The sequence below is a fragment of the Cryptomeria japonica genome, chromosome 8 (assembly GCF_030272615.1).
Source record: "Cryptomeria japonica chromosome 8, Sugi_1.0, whole genome shotgun sequence".
Lineage (NCBI taxonomy): Eukaryota > Viridiplantae > Streptophyta > Pinopsida > Cupressales > Cupressaceae > Cryptomeria > Cryptomeria japonica.
Window position 1 is genome coordinate 687,840,329 of NC_081412.1, and position 21,964 is coordinate 687,862,292.

Genomic DNA, 21,964 nt, shown 5'->3' on the forward strand with positions numbered 1-21,964 from the left:
TCTTAGCCTAGTGCTCCACTAATATGGGCATTTTTTATTGTAAAACGTAAGGTTATCTATATTTTTCATTATAAACTCTAAAGTTCTCTTTTTTTTTCATTGTAAACCCTAAAGTTCTCTTGTTATGTACAAGAATCCTAGGGCACCACTAGAACAGATAGAGAGCATGTTTGAGTGTTGAGCTAGTGTAATGTAACTATGTTCAGTTTTAATAGAAGGACGAAGCATTTATCATTTCCCAGTTGTGAGTATTTGACTATTTGTTCATATTTTCAGTAGTATGTGTTTGTAGATTAGTGGTACTTTGCAGTTGAGGTCCAATTTTCTGAGTACAGAATCTACTTACCCTGGTTTAAAAATTTAACGGCATCCTAGTCTTTCAATTTGTGATAACACCTATATTTATTTTATGGATGAAGATCCCAACAGAAACCTCGTCAATCTATCAAAGAAAGAAAAAAAATGCATATGTCACCTACTCTTTTCATATACAACTGATTTCCACACAGATAATTAATTAGTTAGTTCATTTACTATCAACTTCTCCTTAGATTATCAGTAAAGTCTATTGATTCTTATTAGCATCATTCCCTATTATTTATTTTATTGCGAGCATACCCCTATGATTTGTTTTATCGTGAGCAGGTACTACATTTTTATTATGCCTGGAAGCAGTGAGTCCTTACTTTCATTATCATTCTTATTATAACTCGAGCGCTACTAGAATTAGACACCACTTATCATTATCAAATTTGTATTCTGCTGCAGATACTCGTACTGTGCACATGGAGCAACATGTAAATGTGGCAGTTGATCATTTCTAACCATTTGTTTCTCTTAAGGCATCATTTGTGCAACTGTCAGAAGACAAAAAGAGCATCATTGACATAGCAAGTATCAGACACAACAATGAGACTGAGATTTACCAAGATCACATATTCATGCATCAACAATAACAAAGAAGTTGAAGGAAATAGAACCATAACCAGCAGTCGAATTACAGCCTATGACACTCGTTCATGAAAAAGAAAAATTGCTAACCAAACATGTCATGCTGAGATTATAAGACTTAAATGCCACAAAGCATTCAGAAAGAATGAGAATTGTAGTTGCACCAAAAACAATTTAATTCATTTGTCCAGACTCATGAAAAATGCGCCCATACCCATAACAAGTACCCGGTGATTATTTCATCGTTACATTTGTTTTACTAAACTGTTCCTATACACCCAATGATATGACTTAATTCATGCTATTATGACCTATGATAAGAAGTTAAATGGAGAACAAGAGGATCAGTCCCCTAATTCACCTTCAGGTTTCTTTTCTTTTCTTGTTGGAGGATCAAGCTTAAGATAAAAGAAAGGCTCCGTAGGCTCCTCACTGCAAAATACACATAATTATTCTCTTCAAGTAGATACTTGCTGTGGTTTTACAAAATAAACTATTGTTATCAATAATAATATCAATTGATCTGGTTACGGAATGAAAATTTCATTCTGAAGCCCACACGCTGTAGTTTACAAATAATAAAAAATAACTGTTACTGTTTTACAACTAGAAAGTGTCTGTTATTACATTATTAAATAATATTGGAAGCAAGAAAGGCAATGGGATTGTTATTTTCCTTCAGTGCCCATGGAAAAATGAAACATAATTCATAAAGCTTGGTTCCCCACGTAAACCAAGGAATAATAAAGGTCAAAAAAGAATAAAACTTTTTGTGCCTCACATTAGTTAAACTCTTAGCTGCTGATTACCAGATAAAGTCCTGAATGACTTCATCAAACAAACTAAACAATGAAAAGCAAATAGCATTGACAATAGATGTGAAAGAAGGCAAGTCCAAAATCGTTAAGCATTAGTTTCCCAAGCCAACCAAGGAATCCTAAAGGTACAAGAAGGTGAAGCTTTTTGTGCCTCATATAATTTAAATTCATAATCAGATTACTAGATAAAGCCTGAATATCTTCACTAAACAAAACTAAAAATGAAAAATCAATAACATGGCTTATAGATATGAAAGAAGGCAGGTTCAAAATCAAGGACCCGTGAATATAAACCAAAATACCCATGAGAAAATTCAATACACAGCACAAACTACAAAACAAACTATTTTCAAAGATAAAATGATTAAGAAAGGTTTGTCAACAGAATACTAGAGTGAGAACATTAGGTGCATTATGTAAATTGCATTTGTCCCTCCCATATTTCCACCCTTGTCACAGATGAGATTAACAGAGTTGAGTTCTGTCATCTTGTTCAAAGAAAGTGTTTTTTAGGAGAGCAAAAATAACCATAATACAATTACCAAAACAAAAAGAGAGGAAAATATCTTTGCTGAATTCTTCAGTACTTTATATTTCAGCACTAAATAGTGGAAATAATGTCCATGGTAAGGATTGGAAAACTTACCCTGGATTTGATTTCATGCACTCCCTAAAAAGCCTTATAGGACCTGGAAGAGTCTTGAATAAATTTCCCTCGAAACAAGCCTGCAAAGATATTAGAAAGCTGAATTAGCAAAACTATTTCATAGGAAAAATATAATCAAACACAAATGTCATATTTCTCATCAAAAAATATGAAGCCTTTGTGTCTCTGTAGCAAAATATAATGCAAACTAGAATAAGTTTCGGGCATTTACTTGCCACAAATCATAGAAAAAGTACCCTACTGAATCATCTATCTATAGCTATTTAAAAAAAAAAGAATAACAGAACAAATGGACTAGGAACAATCAGAGCTAATTGTAATAAGGTAGATGAGAACAATTACCCGCAGATGGCAAGTTAAATATTGTTCTAACTCGTTTACCTTAATTGTAGGCCATATGCAACCATATCGATACATTTCTGATTCATTTTTGTTTGGCTTTTTTGTCCACTAGTCAACTTTTTAATCATATTTGACAGAATTGGCGTGTATATGCAGATCAACATTTAAACACTGAATATATCTATGCCAGGATTTTGGACATTATCCAAGCTATTGAAGTATACTAAGTTCATATCAAGGAATTGGACAGACATCAAGAGAGATTTCCAGAGCATCCATCACAGTTAAGTATTTGTACTATCGATGAGGAGGCTCATCAGCAACCTTCTGAATTCTTTTGTTTCTTTCCATACTTTATAACTCTCTGCCTTGGGCACTTCTTGTTCAGGATCCTACACACTATTGGTATCTCAAAACTCTTTATATTGTCATCAAGAGGCCCTACAATATATAAGCGAGCTGGTTCCGTACTTTCAACTCTTTGAACTTGTTACAAGTACAGTTGGAGGTGCCCTCTTTCTTGATATCTCTTTGAGATCTATAAAGGTGAGCTTGATAACTTTGTAAGTTTGTAGAGGAGAAGGCACATGTATCTTACAAAAATTCTTGATTGCTATGTTATTATTTTCCAGCGATATGTTACTCCAAGCTCATCCCCAAATGATTGCAAACACAATTAGGTTCACTTTCTCATTTTTGTGAACTTCACCAATTACCATATTTTATCCTCAGTAAAACTAAAGTTGTGATCTTACTACTCATACAAGGTAAAGGAGAAATATGCTTTTAACTCACAGAAAACTAGAAAAGGTAGGAACCAATTTAATGCTTTAGGGCCTCCTTGTGAAAGGAGCATTCAGGGAACTTTTTCCATTTACCTCATTTATTGTTCAAATTTTATACTCCTGGGTTTCAACTTCATGACCAACCTCAAGCCTAGACTGAATCTTGCCAACCCACCTACACCCATACTTACAAGTTTTAAGGACCCAATTTAGGACCTCTTTTTATACAGCACATATCAAGAGATGTCATGATCAACCTATCATGCTCCAACCTATTACCCATCATAAATGGAGAGTCCATCATAGCATTGTCCAAGGTGAACTAGACAGTCTTTCACAGCATTGTCCAAGGTGAATTTGGTGTCAAATCTCTTCACCTTGAGTGTCCTTGGGCTTATTTTCTTAATAATCCAATTTTGGCTAAAAAGGATATCCATATTAAGCTCCTTGCTCCGTGGATCAGATTGCCTTCTTGAGTCTCCTTTGATGAAAACATCATTGGTATTCAAATAGAGGTTTGCTTTTTCAGTTTATCAACATCTGCAGAAGCCAAATCCTTCCCTTCAGATGCTCCTTGAAGACCCCAACTGGCCTTCTTTACACAAAGGCTGAAATCAATAGAGCCACTATAGACCAACTTCCTTTTTGAAACTACTTAGTCACCCAACTTATCCTTCTTTGCATGAAAGGGAACATTGACGGAGCTGTCAATGAGGTTACCTATAAAAAAAATATTCAAGTCAATTGCATCTCATCCCCTTAGCTTCTATAATCCCTAAGACAACTTTTTGTGTCAATCATTTCTTGCAAAATTGTCGATAGCACTATTGTTCACCTTAACTACCTTCAACCACATTGATCACATTGAAAAGGGGATCCCACAGGCCTAGTGACTGGCATATTCTCAACAGTTACAAGTTGAGACAGGTCACCATGTTCTGTGGAGCAGTTGCCATTTTTTTTTTATCTAAAGATAGATTGTGAAGGAGCATTTGATAGAACACAATTCTACTACTGAGAGGGGGAGGGTGAATCAGTAGTAGATTATATTTTAGAGCCTTAATCAATTAGGATTTTGATGCACTTAGGGAAACTTGAAACTGAAACTGCAACTAAAATGAATGCAACCTAAGTCACAGGATACGGTGATTTTCATGGATGAGGTTCGAATTTAATCGAATTTCAAACTTCTATAAAAAAAAATCGAATTTAATCGAATTTCCTCTATAAAGCACTGCTATCTGCCTCTAAACACAACTCAGCTGGTCGTGGGTATTCTTTGTATATGCTTTGTATCTATTGGGTCATGGGTGTCTGCAACTGCTGGGTCGCCCTTGGATTTTCTCCAACAAGGGTCGCTATTCTGATAATTTATTAGAAGTATACATATATTTAAAAATAAACAAAATTATAGAAGGCGAATTTTATCCGAATTTTTTTTCGAATTTTTCCCTTGTCGAATTTCATCCGAATTTCATGGCTGTCAAATTCGAATTCGAATTCAAACCTTGTGACTTAGAATGCAACTACACAATGAATCCAACACACAAGAAAATACGTGGAAAACCCAGAATGGGAAAAACCATGGTGAGAAATGCTGCTAGGATCTACTGTCCTAATCCAGCTTCACAAATCAATAGTGTATACAAAATTTTAGGGCACCAACCCTCACCAAACTTCTTGTTTAAGAGCACCAACTCTCACAAACATAAAATTCTCAGTCTGACCACCAACTCAGCACCCTTGAAGCACCAACCATAAGGGTGTTACAGATAATCTGTCACAGATTTCAGAATTGAAAACTTTTCACTTTATGTCATTAGAATGTTACAATTACAATAACCTAATTCTGATTTCAATAACCCAACTCTGATTTCAAATCTGAAACACTGTACTTTTCATCATTACAAGCATACAAGGCAACTGTTATAAACAAAGTATTATCACCCTTCAGATATTCTGATCTGTCCTCAACTCATGATAACAGAAACCTGTAATCAGATTGTTTCAAACAATGCTCTATCTGTACCTTTCAAAAGTCCTGTTCACAAACTTGAAAAGATTCATCAAACATACTGTATATAATTCAAACTTTGTATCACAATTTTGTCTAAATCTCAAATCACAAGTCAGTTGGATACACACAGCACTTTATATTCTGTCATTAAACACATACTCACAGTACTTTATAGTCTGTCATTAAATGAATACTCACAGCACTTGTTAGCCTTCCCAATAGCAAACTTTCAGCATTTTTCTATTACAACTTTCTGTTTATAATTTCCAGCATTCCTAGCAACATACCACACTCCCAACGCTAACAGATGATATAGTTCTCCTGTTCAATACTTCAACATTTGACACAAACTTGTATCGTGTATTATGTGTCTCTGCTATCTCAGTCTTCTTATCAATAATACACACACATCACCTTTCATCAGGCTTACAACCTTTTTAAATAGACAACTCTATCGGTGATCAGTTGGAAAGTAGTTTGAACTGCTTATAACTGATAACCAACCCAACTAAATAAGCATTGAAAACAAAGGTCTGTTTAAATGCATTAGTTGCAATAAGATAAGTGCATTGGTTTCTTCCAGCTAAAAAATAAATCGATAACTGATCAAGTCTTCGGATATATTCCTTTACAAAAGACAATCAATATGCAGATCAGAATATTTCTGACTTTTAGAAATTCATCTATGCAAATTATATATACCTGACAAGGTAAATTTGTCTCCATGTTTTGATATAAACAAATCAACCAATCAGAACAGATCGAAGGTAAGATTGACATCATTTTCACTGTATGTTCAATGTTTGTTCTGTTATGACTAAATAAAACACCATTCATTATTAACATTGTTCTGAAAATGGCAGGTACTTGTATAAATACAATACTCACAATAACAACAGTTCTTGCTCCAGTCATATAAATCATTTGAATTGCCCAATATAACTCATCCCCGTGAAATGTGAGACTGCAAATTAAGAAAACCTTCAGAAATCTCAAATCCGATCAATATGCAGTCTACAATATGTATTGACTCAACTGCTGATGCTATCACACACTCTGAAGACAAGGACGTATATTATAACTTTCTGTACAGTCAGTAATAACAGAGATTAATTTCTGATAAAGACAGAGAATGACTATCAATGCTATGACTAGCAAAACTGCGAGTAACTTATAATTATATGATCTGGTTGACAGTCAATGATATCTCTCCATGTTTGATAGTCAATCACATTGCTGCATATCTACCTTTAACATCAATGACAAATACAAATCTACCACAATGTCTAACACACTTTATCAATATGTGCCTCATTTATTTTGAGACCTGAGGGGGACATTATCCCTTGGATCATCACTATTTGCACTAGTGACAGTTGTTCTGGGTGCTTGACAAATCGCGTGGTTAAAATAAGCTTATTGGCAATTTGGTCCAGCAGATCTTGTCGGTCTACAAGAAAGATTGCAGAGTCTTGGTATATATATATATATAATCCATGCATTCATGGATGGACATTGTGATCACTTTGAATATATCAATGATGAGCATTAACTTGTCAATCAAAGCCCTTGTGATGCAACACTAAAACTGATGAAAAAGGAACAGCATGTGAAATCAAATATACATCAAAAAGCACTAATTCCACTTCATAATTGAGAAGGTGGCAAAAAGAAAGTTTCTTCGATGAAAAGTGAATATAAAGATAACGAAAGTTTCTTCAATGAAAAGTGAATATAAAGATAACTTGATACTTTCTTTCAACGGCTTTCAAGTTTGTTTTAAATCAAGTATAATAATTCTGAAGCAGTTCATGTCTTGACAGAATGATTATGAGCATATATTAATATGAGCACAGCTGTTTTGATGGATATTTTGGTTTCCTAATCTATCCAAATATCTTAAGTTTGATTTAAATCGTGTGGTCTCAGATGCTAAGTTTAACGCTTAGGAAATCTTTAACAAATTACCCCATTTTTGGTAGTTCTCAGCACAACCATTTCTATCTAGAAGTGGTTTTTTGTTAAATGTGTTGTTCCCTTCTTTTTGTGATACTAAGCAACTCGAAATATTTCTTTCTCCCTACCCTTTCCATATCATCTGTTGTTTATTTATATGGATTATCTTGTAAAGGTGTATAAAGTGTAAATTATTACTTCTTTTGTATTGGTGTGTGTTTCAGTATTATTGTATTTGTATTTTTTTGTTGGCTTACATCAAAACCCCGAAAGTCTCCCTGTCTGTATTGTATCAGCTATCTGGAATTCTGTTGTAGTCCCATGATTGCTACAAACCTATGCCTAAACCCAGAAAATCTGCATAGTTGACAATTCTCAAATTTTCAAACATATGCCATAGTGTTGTAATTCTTGTAAACCTACATGGAATTCCCAAAAACCTGCACACATTGTTAATGCATGGTAGCTACGGTAAGATAAATGATTGAATGAGAGATAAATGAGGTCTCTCATTCAATCATTTATCCTATCGATTAAACCATTAAGAAAAACTTCAAGCTATTTTATTTGATGATTATTCCTCATCGATAATCATGGCATATTGGTAATCAACGATAGTTATCTAATTAATCATCTATCCCGATCTATATCGGATGTGTTATCAACAAGTGATTAATATATTACTATGGGGTGGCATAGTAATGCACCGATTAATGATTAATGAATATAACCCTTAGTTAAGTGATCGGTGTCGGTTAACATAGACACCGATTCACTTCGGTTAATTTGCAATGCCAAACGCCATCATTAATACTGATTGGCATATCGGTTAACATGTTAATATGTTACGTGAGTCCCGATTAATATCGGGTTGGCAAATATGTTATATGTTATGTGATCACCGATTAATATCGGGCTGACAAATATGTTTAACACCAGTTGATATTATATACCAAAGGGTGCGATCAAGTAGTGTCTTGATCGGTCATGTCCATAAGACATGACCGGTCAAGGCACTGCTTGATCCTCCCCTCTCATATATATATATATATATATATATATATATATATCATATGGCATTTGAGAAAGAGGATATCGAAATCAATAAATACTCCTCTTAACTGCCAAACAAAGAAGATAGTCAGAATTATAATTGAGATAAAATACATAGATATATAAAGAATAAAATTAGAATACATCTTGCATATTGAATTGTAAATTGGACAAACATTTACACACATCACTTCTTACAGGGATTTTCTTTTGACTTGTAGCTGCATGCTGACATCAAAATCTCATGCCCCTCACAATTGTCAAACCCTAAAGGCTCATTGATTCCCAGAAGTGTGTGAAAGAGTTATTTATTCCCATGGCATCATTTAGCATTTGCAAAGTGAACTTTCATTTCCTTCTTGCATTCAATGACTATCTAAACTCTCTATAAAGACTACAAGCTGCTAAAATTGATCGCACTTCTTAATCAATCTCATGGAAAAGCTATCCACTCCACAATACAAAATCCTATGTGGGACTAGCATTTCCACTTGTTCCAAAGATTGTTCAAGGTTTGCTTTCGGATCTATAACCATCTATATCTTTTCTCATGCGTTGTTTCAACATCTATAGGTTCCAAATGGTGCACTAAACCATAGTCCTTGTGCTTTTATAACTGAAATTTGCTTTGAATGATTAAGGTTTCCTTCATGAGTTCACTTGAGTTCCTTGGGGTTTTTCACATTACAGGGTTCTTGTGTTCGCCTTGCGATACTTATCAAATTGTTTTGTGTTTTCAGAACCTTGCCGAAGTCCTTATCCTCACCCTTGTGATTTTTGCTCTATTACAGTTTACCCTTGAAACCCCACATTTGCCCATTACAATAGACTTTTGAATTTTGCAAGTGTTACATGCCTGCAATCAAACCCCAAAACCCCACATCTTCACATGCATTCAAATTTTTTCATCTTTACAAATTGATTTGTAACTGCTACATAGCTGTATCAATTGCCCAAATCCCCACCTATCCATCCCTTCAAGAGTTCCAACTAATGCAGTCTCCTATTAGGTACCTGCAACAGGTAGCCAACTCAGGCAACTATACTAACTAAACCAAAACACATTCTTATTTCTCAAATTTGAATTACAACTTTGCTCTTACACATAAATAGCCTAACAGTCCTATGAAGACAAATCCTTAAAGAAAAATTTAACAATGAAAACATGTGATTGATCAACCTAATTTAAAATTACCCTCAAATAAGGATCACAGACCTCATTGGCTTCTCCAGTTCTTTTTGTTATGGAATAGTCACAACACCCAAAAATAACCGGCCATCTCCATCTTTCTACCCACTCCAGAATATAATCTCCACTTTTGAAATCATCATTTCAAATTGCCGTGTTGCTCTTTTATTTTACTAGGCATCAATCTGGAATGGTCTTCCTTCAAGTCATATTTGGACTCACTTAATAGGCTCTGCCAGAATCAAGCCACCGAACAAATCATGAATATCAAATAAATATGAAGCAATCATGTGTTGTCAACTTGCCAAAGAATGGGCATAATAAATAGCTTTATTTTTTAACTTGACCGCCCAATTAAGGATAGGGCATGAAAATTAAAGGCCCACAACTCCTTAGTACAAGTAGTGACTGTCCAACCATCATCAGAAATCAAAAACAGTAAGCAAAAGAAGTTAGCAATCAACTGATCAGCTGAGGTAACTGCCACTGGAATGTTCAGAGCATTATTCACAATTTCAGTAATGCCTGATAAGAGGCAAGAATAGATAATTTCCCTACCAAATGGGGCTCAGGTTAAAAAGAATCCAATCAAAGCCAACCTCAAATAGGCTTAACTTTAACCATCCCACGACCAACAAAGGAGCAGTTGCTTCAAATTTGAACAGAGGAGACCATCAACTTAACTTGCAACTACAAATAGAAAACAAGGAAAGAAGACGACCAAAATTGAGAAGGAATTTTTTTGGATGAACAGAATTGCCTTCAACCCAGATACTCCTGCATCACAAACTTTCCAAGCAATCTTGTAAATCCTGCCAAACTGCAGCAAAAGCCCAAAACCCTGCAATTTGCTAAAATCTAAACTTTTGACCTTCCCAAGCAACTCAAACCAAGCATACACCAAAAGCCTGAAAGCCCACCTAATTGAAAATTGGAGTTGCTTTTCTCCTATTCTATTAAACCAAAGGATTTCTGGGCCCATGAAATTTTCATAAAAGATGAAATACAAGTTCACAAGGTTTGTTCCCCCTTCTACGATCCTCTCAGACCTAGGGCAAATCTCAGATAAAGATTAAGGCCATGTGAGCCTAACAAAATTTCAGAGGATGGAATAAACAAAGACGACAGGACCTATGGCTAGAAACCTTGTTGCTTGTGGCATCATAGAGGCAATAGTTTTTCCTATGTTTGTCTAAACTCATCTTTCCAGAGCTTGTCATGACCTATACAAACTTCTACAATCTAGACACCAGGGAAATCAAGAATTCTTTGAATCACACTATCCTCCAAATTATGCCTGAATATATTAAGATGTTGAAGATTCCTACACATGAAGGATATGCCCAGATAAAAATAGCCTGCTCTAGGAAGTTCTTTTAGGAGATTTCAAACCAATGCAATAAACAAGAACTGGCTAGAGAAAGCAAGAATAGCTACAACTAACGTACCCAAAGTGCTCTACAGAAGTGAATTATATAAGGAAATTGGTAACATGATCAACTTGGTAAACAAAATTTTCAGAAATCCAAATGCCAAGGAATTTCATTCATGGATATTCAAGTTCAGAGCCAAAATCTTAGAAGGAAAAGAATTCATTGATAGGACAACTCTATTTAGCAGTGATTTACATAACCAATTAGTCGAAATTAGAGGGTCCAAGTGCTCTTATATGATTTCATATCTTGTATATTATATTGCTAGGAGATTGTCCTTCTCGATCTAAAACGAGGAAGTGTCATGGGTGTAGGACAAGAAAGTTTATGAACATTAAAGTCAAAAAATACCAAAAATACTTTACAAGTGTAAATGATGCCTTTGTGTTCTTCATTATAAGGATGCTGGAAAACAAACTCAATTGGCATATGTCAATACAAGCAAATGCAGTCATTGCCTTGTGGGGAAATTGGTTTATCCAATTCCCTATGTTCTCATATACTAGAATTGGTGGCTTCATTGGATCCCCATACATATTGCCCAAAAATGTTATCGATAGATTGGTATTATTAGATTTATTCCAATAGTTAAATGTTATTCAAAAAACCTAAACAAGTAAACATAAGCGAGGCATACAAATTTCCTCTTACTGTTGATAACTCACCTATCCATCTTATGCAAACACAAAATGTGCAAAACCAAAACTAGCATTGGTAACTATTCATCCTTTCAAATCAAGGCTTACATTTGATCAACGAGGTTTTATGGAGAAGATGGTAGGATTAGCCTATGCAAATTGTAGACATGTAAAATTGTCCTTTAATTAAATAAACATTTATTATTTATTTAATTATTTTATCCTAATGTCCACTATTAATTATTTAATTAATTCATTAGCCTCTTCTTTCTAATTTAAATAAATATTTATTATTTATTTAATCCCATCCCTCTTTCCCAAATTTAAATAAGTATTTTATTTATTTAATTTATGTGGCTTTTCTTCTATTAACTAACTAAATACTTTTATTTATTTAATTAATATATTTACCTTTTTCTTCTTATCCACGTGACAAAACGTCTCCCTAAGTTACCTACTCCTTAATCTAGCCCTTTATTACAATTTAACCTCTTCATCCTATTCATTCTTATCCTTCACCCTTCCACCTCTTAATCATCTTTACCTACCCTCAAATCCTATTGAGTCTCTTTCACCTATGTGATCTTGGCCATTCATAATCCCACCTCTTAATCTAAACCTCTTTTAATCCCATCCATTTTGTCATCCATTTTGTCATCCATAATCACGCAATCATGCTGACATTCTATCAAATTCATTCTAGCAATACATCATGACACTTTTAGCCATACATCATCACAACCACATCCATTCTTCCTTGAACTCTTGTGCAAGTGAATACAAATCTAAGAGCAAAATCATCAATGCAAGATCATGGAGGATGGGAGAACAATGGAGACAAGCCTACTAGACATGTTAAGGTATACTTTGTTTGATTTCATTAGTATTTAGATGTTTGATAGATTCTTCATTGATGCTGAATTAGTTTGTAGACCTAGGGTTTAGTTGGATCTTAATTAGGGTTTACATATAGGTTTAAATTCAGCATAAGCACATACAAATTGAGTCTTGAACAATTTTGGGCTGATTGTGATGATGAAGTCTAAAGGAGGGATTATTCCAAGTTAATAGCTTTCCAAGTACACTCTTTTGGAATCAACAAAGTGCCTGATGATATAACAGATGATGGCAATGTTATAAATCCTACACATGAAGAACAACAAATATTTGACCAACCTATTCCAAGGATTAATTGGTAATTGTTGGAGTATAAATCAATTGAAGATATAACTCAACGTGTGGTTAAAAGAAGTTTGACATGGTTAGAGACAAAAATGAACAAGCTAAAGGAAGCAAAAGGAGAATTGCATAAGAAGAGAGTAAAGGAGACTCTTAAGAAAAAAAAGGTTTCCTTCTATATTTACGACTCAATAAACTTAGGTGATATTAGACAAAGTGGTGAATATTGAAGATTTAGAACAAGAGCCTTTTGATGATATAGAAAAAACAGTAAATAAAAAGAAGCCTAAAATAAAAATTATGTTCTCTGGTGGCACATACTAAAGTGACAATATTCAAAACTTAGTGCCTCCTCATCTCCACCAAAAACTCCTTCCCCTCCACCTTCACCTCAAAAAACCTCATCTACTAGTGAGCAACCTCCTTCACTTGCCAAGGATCTGACTTGGTCCATAATTCTCCCTCTCTTCCAAAAACTCCTCCACCTAGATAACCTCCTCTTTCCATAATCCTATATCTAGTGGTAAGATTGCCCCTGGCAAATGGTAGTGTCCCCGGGAATTCCCCTACTATTCTAAAGGGGGGTGGGTGGGAGGCCCTTAAAATAGTAGGGAGTTGATGTGTCAAAATGAGAGGTAATATGTACCACATGAGCGGAAACTTTTGCGCTCCCTCCATTATTCTAGTAGGTAGATAAACAGGGATGGGTGGTGTTGACGTGTTTTTTATGACAGCGCCTAACACAGAATAAAGTTACCAATGGTCACCTTACTCTCTCTTGATCAAAGTGCAATTGTGTGCTAAGATTGCAGGAAGATTAGACAATTGACTCCAAGGTTCCTATGTGCAACAGACGAGACTCAATTGGATGATGTGATATACTGGTAATCCAAGGGGCCTTACGTTTGGATCGTTCTTTCATCTCTTTGCTATGGTTGGAACTCCATCATCGGATATAGCAATTTTGTGATGCTTCTACTTAAATTGAAATGAACTGAAAATAAAAGGGAAAGCGTTAGACGGTCTAAATCTACTCCTAAGTGCAGCAATATCAATAGATAGTGCTCTAGTGGACGAACTCCAAATAAACCAAGCTCTGCTTCGCCAAGTTTAACTACAACTCCGCAAGAATCGATGCAATCTTTTGAGGATGTTGAAGGATTTTCACATTGAGAAAGTGCATTTGAATAACCAACACGAAACAATCCAAATGACTATTCACAATCGAACTTAGCATAAATTTTGGGGTTCAGGCTAACTTTATACTACAACTTACAATCAGCAAGATGCAAAAAGTATGAACCATGGAAATTCATCAAACACCATTACATTCTCCATTGAAATCAAAGCACTTTATCTAACAACTGAGAAAATAAAATTCTACTCTAAGTGAGGAAGGTGAAACCATGCAAGTTTTGAAAAAATAACTTAAGTGGACACCATCAAAGAACAAAGTTTCACTGTTATTATCTCAAAAAATTATCGCAACAATTTCATACAAATCTCCCTCCTCTACAAATGAGGGGGGTCACCCATTTATATAGGCTCCATGCCTTGAGGACACATGCAAACCCTAATTAGGGTTTTCCCAAAAAGATTCCCCACACATGATGCAACAAGGTGGGAATCAACAATTAATGACCCATCATGGCCATATACGATTAATTTTTCGTGCCCAAAATGGCATCCATTGTGCATTAAATGCACCACTTCTTTCAAATTCGTCCAATGTGTAATAAATGCTCTATTATCTCCTGAATACGATAGTTACATGTGAAAGATGCTCCACCACTGCATTAAGTACGACGACTGCCATGCAATGAATTAGCCGCCACCATGGTCAAATATTCCGGCAATGAATGTGCCACTATGCCTTCACGCGACGGCTACATGCAAAAAGATGCTCCATTGACTCAACATGCGCTAACCCAACTCCCAGTTGACGAGAAACACTTGGAGAGAGAAAACTTCAGGAGAGATCCATGAAAAAAAATTAAGTTTTTCGAACTTTCCTTTCCCTAGAGGAGATTTTTTAATGATTTCCACCATCTCCTATTTTTTAGGAGCTTTCCAAATATAGGGTTCGAGGTTCCAGGAAAGAAAATTATCTCTCGAATCCAAATCTCAAAGAGTTTTGAAATTTGGATGTGATTTGATGCTCGAAAATGGTTTTTTCAAAAATTTTCCCGGGGGGAAATTTCTTGTTCAGTTCATCCTTGATTCCTTCCTTGCCTTACAAATTTTATCTTCAATTAACCCTTGAGTGTGATTTCTTCCTTGATTGGAATTTCGTCTCGAAGGAAGAAATTTCCAACACTTAGCCAAATTTTCACCTTTTCCAAGAATTTTGTAATGAAGGAAGGAATTTCCAACACTAAGTCAACTTTTCCACTTTCCTGGAATTCTGCCCTGAAGGAAGGAATTTCCAACACTTATTAAATTTTTCACCTTTTTGGGAATTTTGTCCTGAAGGAAGGAATTTCCAACACTCGTCAATTTTTCACCTTTTCTGGAATTCTTCACCTTGGGCGCATTTCTTCCTTGAGAAAGGAATTTTTTGAATTCTTGAAGTTTCCTTTTTGAAACTTGATTTTCACGTTCTGGTTCAAAACCTTAGGCACATTTCGAAACTAGAGAAGAAATTTTGGAAATTTGTTCCTTGAGGAAGGAATTTTTTGTTCTTTTTGAGTTCATCTTATCTCGAGGAGGCCCTTTCATCAGTTTGCCACATTTCCTATTTTTTAGGAATTTTCCACAAATTAGGGTTTTGGGTCCAAGAGATAGAAAATTCTCCTACGAATCCAAATCCGTAAAAACTTTGAAATTTGGATGAGATTTGATGTGTAAAAATGGATTTTTTAAAACTTTTCCCGAGGGGATTTTTTGCTTTTCAATCCATGACCCTCAATTTTCCTTGCCTCACACAATTTTCATCTTGACTTGGGCGTGGAATCACAATCTTGGAGGAATTTCTATCTTCAAATTTTCCATGATTTCATCCTTTTGAACTTTCAATTTCATTACATGGTGGAATTTTCAATGCATGTGGAATTTCCCTGACTATCTCAATTTGGCGCCCCTCTCTATGCATAGGCACTATTTCACTCAAGGCAAGGAATTTTCACTTTTTTCATCTTTCCTTGCCACCCTTGTTTTGGCGCCGTAACTCTTCCTTGGGCGCTGAATTACCATGGAGGAATTCCATCTTTTTTGAACTTTCCAAGGCAACATGAATTTGGTGCCTTCTCCTTGACATGGGCGTTGATTTGCTTGGAGGAAGGAATTTCGTGCTTTTGAAGTTTTCCAAGCCTAAGTAATTTTGGTGCCCTATTCCTGACTTGGGCACTATTTTCACTTGGTCAAGGAATTTGGCATTTTTAAAACTTTCCATGACTTAGTCATTTTGGTGCTCTATTCCTGACTTGGGTGCTATTTTCACTTGGTCAAGGAATTCTTCATTTTTCTTATTTTCGATACCTTACTCATTTTGGGAATTGAAGTGATTTCCATGGGAGACTTAGAAGATTTTCCATGCTTTCCCCTTCTGGAATGGATGTCCATACTTAGCCATTTTTTGATCCATTTAGCCTGCTCTTTGACCTTCTGGATTTAGGAGTGTTCAGGAATGCTCAATCTTCAGTATCTGCCTGCGAGGAACCTGCCAAAAATAGACTTTTCAAAAATAGAGTGTTTCAAAATGTCAGTTGGGGCAAAACAGGACCCAGGGACACTTACTAAAAATAGAAACTTACTAAAAATAGTAACTTTGATTTTTAGCAAAATTAGACCAATCCGGGAGGTAGTGAAATCCCTAAAAAATAGGAACTTTCTAAAAAATAGAAAGTTGCTCAGAATTCGCTCAAATTTCATGTGCACGTTCCTTAAAGGGCCATGATTCCCATGCAACATTCAATTTTTCCAAAACTGTAAAAGAAATGCCTCAAATTCAAGTTTGAAGGTCAAAACCTTACAACAAACAAAATAGGCTCCAAACTTAAGCAAATTTGCTCAAACGAGTTGCAGACTTGATCAAACTGACCCCCAAACACTTGCAAAGTGAGGAGATTGACGAGATTGCCACGAAAAGACCCAACAAACCAAAGCCAAAAGACCAAGAGGACCTAAAAAGTAGGGGGTCCCCATTTGCAATGGGACGATGTGTAAAAACATCACAACAGGTGGGAAGGGGCCCTACAACTAGAATCTCCAACCAACCCTACTATTCTAAAGGGCAAACCTGGAGCTATTATAGTTGTTTGCCTAGTTTTAGTGTTGGTGAATTGGATGGTGGGGTGAACGAGACGCAGGATGGTGGGTGACATCAAGAGATTGGGTGGTTGGGTGAACAATACATGGGATGGGGTGAACCGGACATTAATTCATAGGATTTATTAATGCTTATTCTAGGAAGCTTATTAATTAACCTGCTAAGGTATATGTCATTGTTGGGTTGGGAATAGCCCTTGGGGAGTGGGAGGGAGCAATTTATCTTCGACTAGTGGCACTAAATAAATAGAATCTACTGCAACAAAAGGCTCCACGAATTGATGTGGAGAAGGAGGCCTTCATCAGCATTTATTCCTGACCGTACATGCTACAAGATTGAATTATGAGTCGGAGGCATGCCCATCTGCGCTAGTCACCACTGCTTTCCAAAACTCCTCCGCCTCCTACGAGATCTCCATCTCCTCCACCTCAAGAGTCTCCAAAGATGACTCCTCAGAAATCACCTTATCTACCAAGCCCTCATCAAAGCAAAGTCCTCTAAAGGAACAAATTGAAATAGAGGCTATTACACAAGAAGATTCTTCTATCCCTAATGCTCCAATATGGCTCAACCATGTACATAAGAAAAGGAAGAGTCACAAAGCTTTTGGTGGAAGATTTTTCAAATTTTACATTTTTCTTTGCACAACTGCCTCCACCAAAGAAGGCTAAGGCAAGATCATTCATCACCGTCAATGCTTTGTGTGACGAGGAAATAGAAATCCAAATATTCGATTGTTAAGTTACTAAAGAAGCACTTAAGAAATGGACAAGAGAAGGTATCAAAGAAAATGTGAAATTTACCATTGATATAATGATCCAAAAGATGGATAAGGACAAGGCAACTAAAGAGTAATTAAAATAAAGGTAGAGCAATTAACATACTACATGCAGTATTTAGTGAGCCCCATTTAGTCCTCTTCGGTACTAACTCCTTCATTTATTAATGTTGTGGATAAAGATATGCCTCCTACTAGTGAGATTGGACATATAGAAAAGGCCACTAAGTCTTAAACTAAAGACTTAATTACACTTGGATCCAAGCTCATTGATGATGTTTTGTTTTATGTCATAAAATCCAAGATTCACTAAATTCCGCCAATGATTTGGTGGAGAATTCAGCAAGGAGTTGCATGAACTAGAGCAGATTTTCACACATATCCAAGAAATGGCTGTAGTTGATTCTAACATCCTCCTTATTTCAAAAGGAATTTTTTACTTTCACACATATCCATGAAATGGCCGGAGTTGATTCTAATGTCCTTGTTTCAAAATGAATTTTTGATGGAATAGATCTTTCTCTATATATTGAATGGAAGGAAGTCATTCAATGGAGAATTGAAATTTGGCTCACAAGGTCTTGGGGATATTTAAGGATTCATTAGAAAGATCACATGCACTTTTTAAGATGATTAAATTGTAATGTCCCCATTTTTGGAGAAGAATTAATTTAATTAGTTAAGTTGTCCAAATTATTATTATTTTATATGGATAGCTTAATTAATAATATTAAGTTAATTATTTATAAAGTTATCAAATAAATTAAAAAATTAAAAGATGACTTTATATTTAATTAATTTATTAAAGTGACTAATTAAATATTATTTCATAAAGTCACTTCTAGAAGCTTCTAGATGTTGGGGTGAAAAAGTATAAAAGGAAATCAAGATGAAGCTTCAAGGCATACTTGGAGTTGATAATTGAAATTGATTTTTGTAGAACCGAGAGGTGTCTGCAGATCATAGTCTTTGGGAACGAAAACTCCCATAGATTGCATAACTGAGGGAGTGGAAGATCTCTCGAGGGGTTGCATTGAGGAGTTGATATTTCAGTCATCTCAATTGAGCTTTCATTAGTGGCCAAAGGCCAATTTACTTGGGCTTACATTGAAGATATTTTTGGAAGACACATTCAGCTTCATAGAATTTTTTATCAGCATTGTGGGAGGAATTGGCCGATTTTGTAGAAGCATTTGGAAGAGCTTTGTGGTGATTTCAGGTGTAAATCTCAGTTCTGAAGCATAATCAGATCAGACCCTCATTTCCACGATTTGCTCTTATTCCATCTTTGGAGCCTCACATCAAAGTTTGGAGGACAGCGTTAGCAAAGGGGGTGAAAGGCGATTCCTTTGGAGCATTGTGAAGGAGTCATAAGAAGAGTTCAGTGTCCCAATCAATCTGAGAACAAATTGTATCAGACCGTTATTTTCCACGATTTGGTTCATAGACTCTTACCTTTGCATCGGATTTGACTTTTGGCATTAGCAATTTGTTTGGGGAAGGATAGCGATCCTTTTAAGAGTTAAGGGGAAGAGTTTGGCACTGGAATATAATAATTCTCAGATCTTCATGACAGCAGCAGGGGGGGTTTGCAAAAAGGGTCGATTTTGATCATTGGAGGCTCAAGATTGGTCATAATGCTTGCTTATTCAAATAAACAAGTTTGGCGATTCTTTTGAAGCATTGTGGAGGAGTATTCAAGTGTGAATCAGTGATCAACCAGGTCTGAAGACAAAACATACCAGACCTTTATTTCCTGCAAATTTGCTCATTACTCCTCTTTTTGGCATCCAACTTCATCATAGGAGATAAGCGTTCAACTAGGGAGGAGAAGGCGATTATTTCCAGAGGTTTTGCCAAGGGTTTAGAAGCTGTTCACAATATATTTTCAGACCTCCATTGCTACAGCAGGGGCAATTTTGTTACTGGTTCGATTTGGTAAGAGGAGGCACCTAAAATTGGGGATATTAATTGCTTCTTCAGACTCCAAGCTAGGCAACTTCAAATCAGGTTTCTTTGGTATCATTTCTTGTACTTGCAGTTGTTTGATTAAAGCCTATGGTTGTCCATTGTCTTCAGCATTACTGAATAATAAATGTAAGAGTTTGATCATTGATGGAGATATTGTATGCTGCCATTATCTTCGTAATAAGAAGAAACAAGGTTGCATTCCAAATATGTGGTTGTCTGAGGGTTCATGCTAAGTGTTTGTTATAATGACAGTTGACTGTACATGCATGATTTGTGTCAAACTTGGTATAGAACACTATCAATCAATTGTATATGCATTCTTGGACATTGTACTATCAATGGTAGTCATTTGTAGTTGTTCTTTCATGATAAATGTATGTTTGTTGAACTCTACATCAAACTATAAATTTCTGAGACAGCAAGCAGCATAACACGCAAACCTCTTAAACCGCATAACACAGTTGGGACAGCAAAATATTCCTTGTTTTCAGTCATCGTAGGACAGGGGATATTACAAAAATTCCATCAACACAACAAATGTCTTGAAAGAGTGGCTGGAAAAAGTTATAAAGGATAAATCATATAAAGAGTTGAGATTTGAATTGTGTTCATTGACAAGCTTGCAAAATTGAAAATATAATGCAAGGATTTTGAGAAGAAACTTTATAAGTGTCACGAAGTGCATCACAAGATACAGCATTTTTACATATCCCGCAGCATGCACCACAAAGACTCTAGCAGTCCAAATCAAGACACAATTAATATAGCACTGGACAAATTGAGTTTGTATCAACAGTAGAAGCAAGGCCTAGAGAAAAAAACTAATAATGTCAAAGATAACGAAGGGAAGGATGCTCATTGATCAAAGATTGTGATGTTCAGATGTATGTCAAAATTGTAGCTGAAAACTAATATTTTAATATATTACTTATTTTGTTGTAATGACCCTTACTTTAAAGGCCACTAATAAACCCCAAATCTGAACTGAGACAATTTGTCAAACACTTGGCATGCACTGAATTGTTTTGTTTGTGATGTAGTGTTTCAATATGATAGTTGTTTTGAGCATCAAGTACAATTGAGATAACAATACCAATATTGAAATGTAACACAATAAACAATAATGAAACTCTAAATATTCATGCAAGGACTTCAATGCTAATATATCATGAATTTCCCAAATTCTGATTGCATTGTTCAGTAGACTAATTTTCTAAAAATGTATGACTGTTACAAACTCTTACACATGAGCACTGAATTTATGACAAGAGAATGTATAAACTATCACACATGAACAATGACCTTGCAATGCACCTTCTCTACTATATCAATCCAACTACAAGATAGCAATGTCTGATTACAATGGACTGTTTTCTGAATACATATATGACTGTTACAACCGTGCACTTCTATCATAAAAATTGACAACAAAAACCATGCAATGGAACCTGGAAATCGCTCCTTGAACTCCGATTATGAAATGCTGATGAAAGGAGGACTGGACTGTCCCAAGAATGCCCTGCTGTCACTACCGTACTGTCCCTGCTGCAGGCCGTACCTGGGTCGTACTGTGCGGCTACAGTACCAAATTTTGAGCTGGGATGAATTCAAAACCCTTATTTACCAAATACAAGCCCTCAAATCAACCTTCAATTGAAATCCAACATGAAATGGCTGAGTACCATCTCCAATAACGCAACCCTTCAGAAGATATTTCACTTCCTCAGTTATGCTAATCTAAGGGAGTTATCGTTCCCAAAGATCAATGATATTTGCAGACCTTCAAGCTCCACAAATGCTCAAGTAGATGCATTAGAGAAAATAGACTTCGATGCCAAATGAGAGACCCATGGGGTCTATTTATACACATAATAGAATCTTCTAGAAGCCTCTTAGTCTTTCTAGAAGTATCCATAACTT

At 35.6% G+C, this 21,964-nt stretch overlaps 1 protein-coding gene across 2 annotated transcripts in view; it reads right to left on the reverse strand.

The window, feature by feature from the left end:
* Positions 1-1,033: 1,033 nt before the first annotated feature.
* The window catches only part of LOC131053765 (uncharacterized), a 32,701-nt gene continuing 11,770 nt past the window's right edge, over positions 1,034-21,964 (reverse strand). The window contains exons 2-4 of one of the 2 annotated variants that reach the window (XM_057988407.1): positions 6,469-6,544; positions 2,416-2,495; positions 1,034-1,383 (exon numbers count right to left, since the gene is read on the reverse strand). In XM_057988407.1, the coding sequence (XP_057844390.1) occupies positions 1,296-1,383; positions 2,416-2,495; positions 6,469-6,544 (244 nt within the window). In that variant the 3' untranslated portion in view covers positions 1,034-1,295. The remainder of the gene's footprint in view (positions 1,384-2,415; positions 2,496-6,468; positions 6,545-21,964) is intronic. The other variant, XM_057988406.2, reaches the window with a different exon arrangement.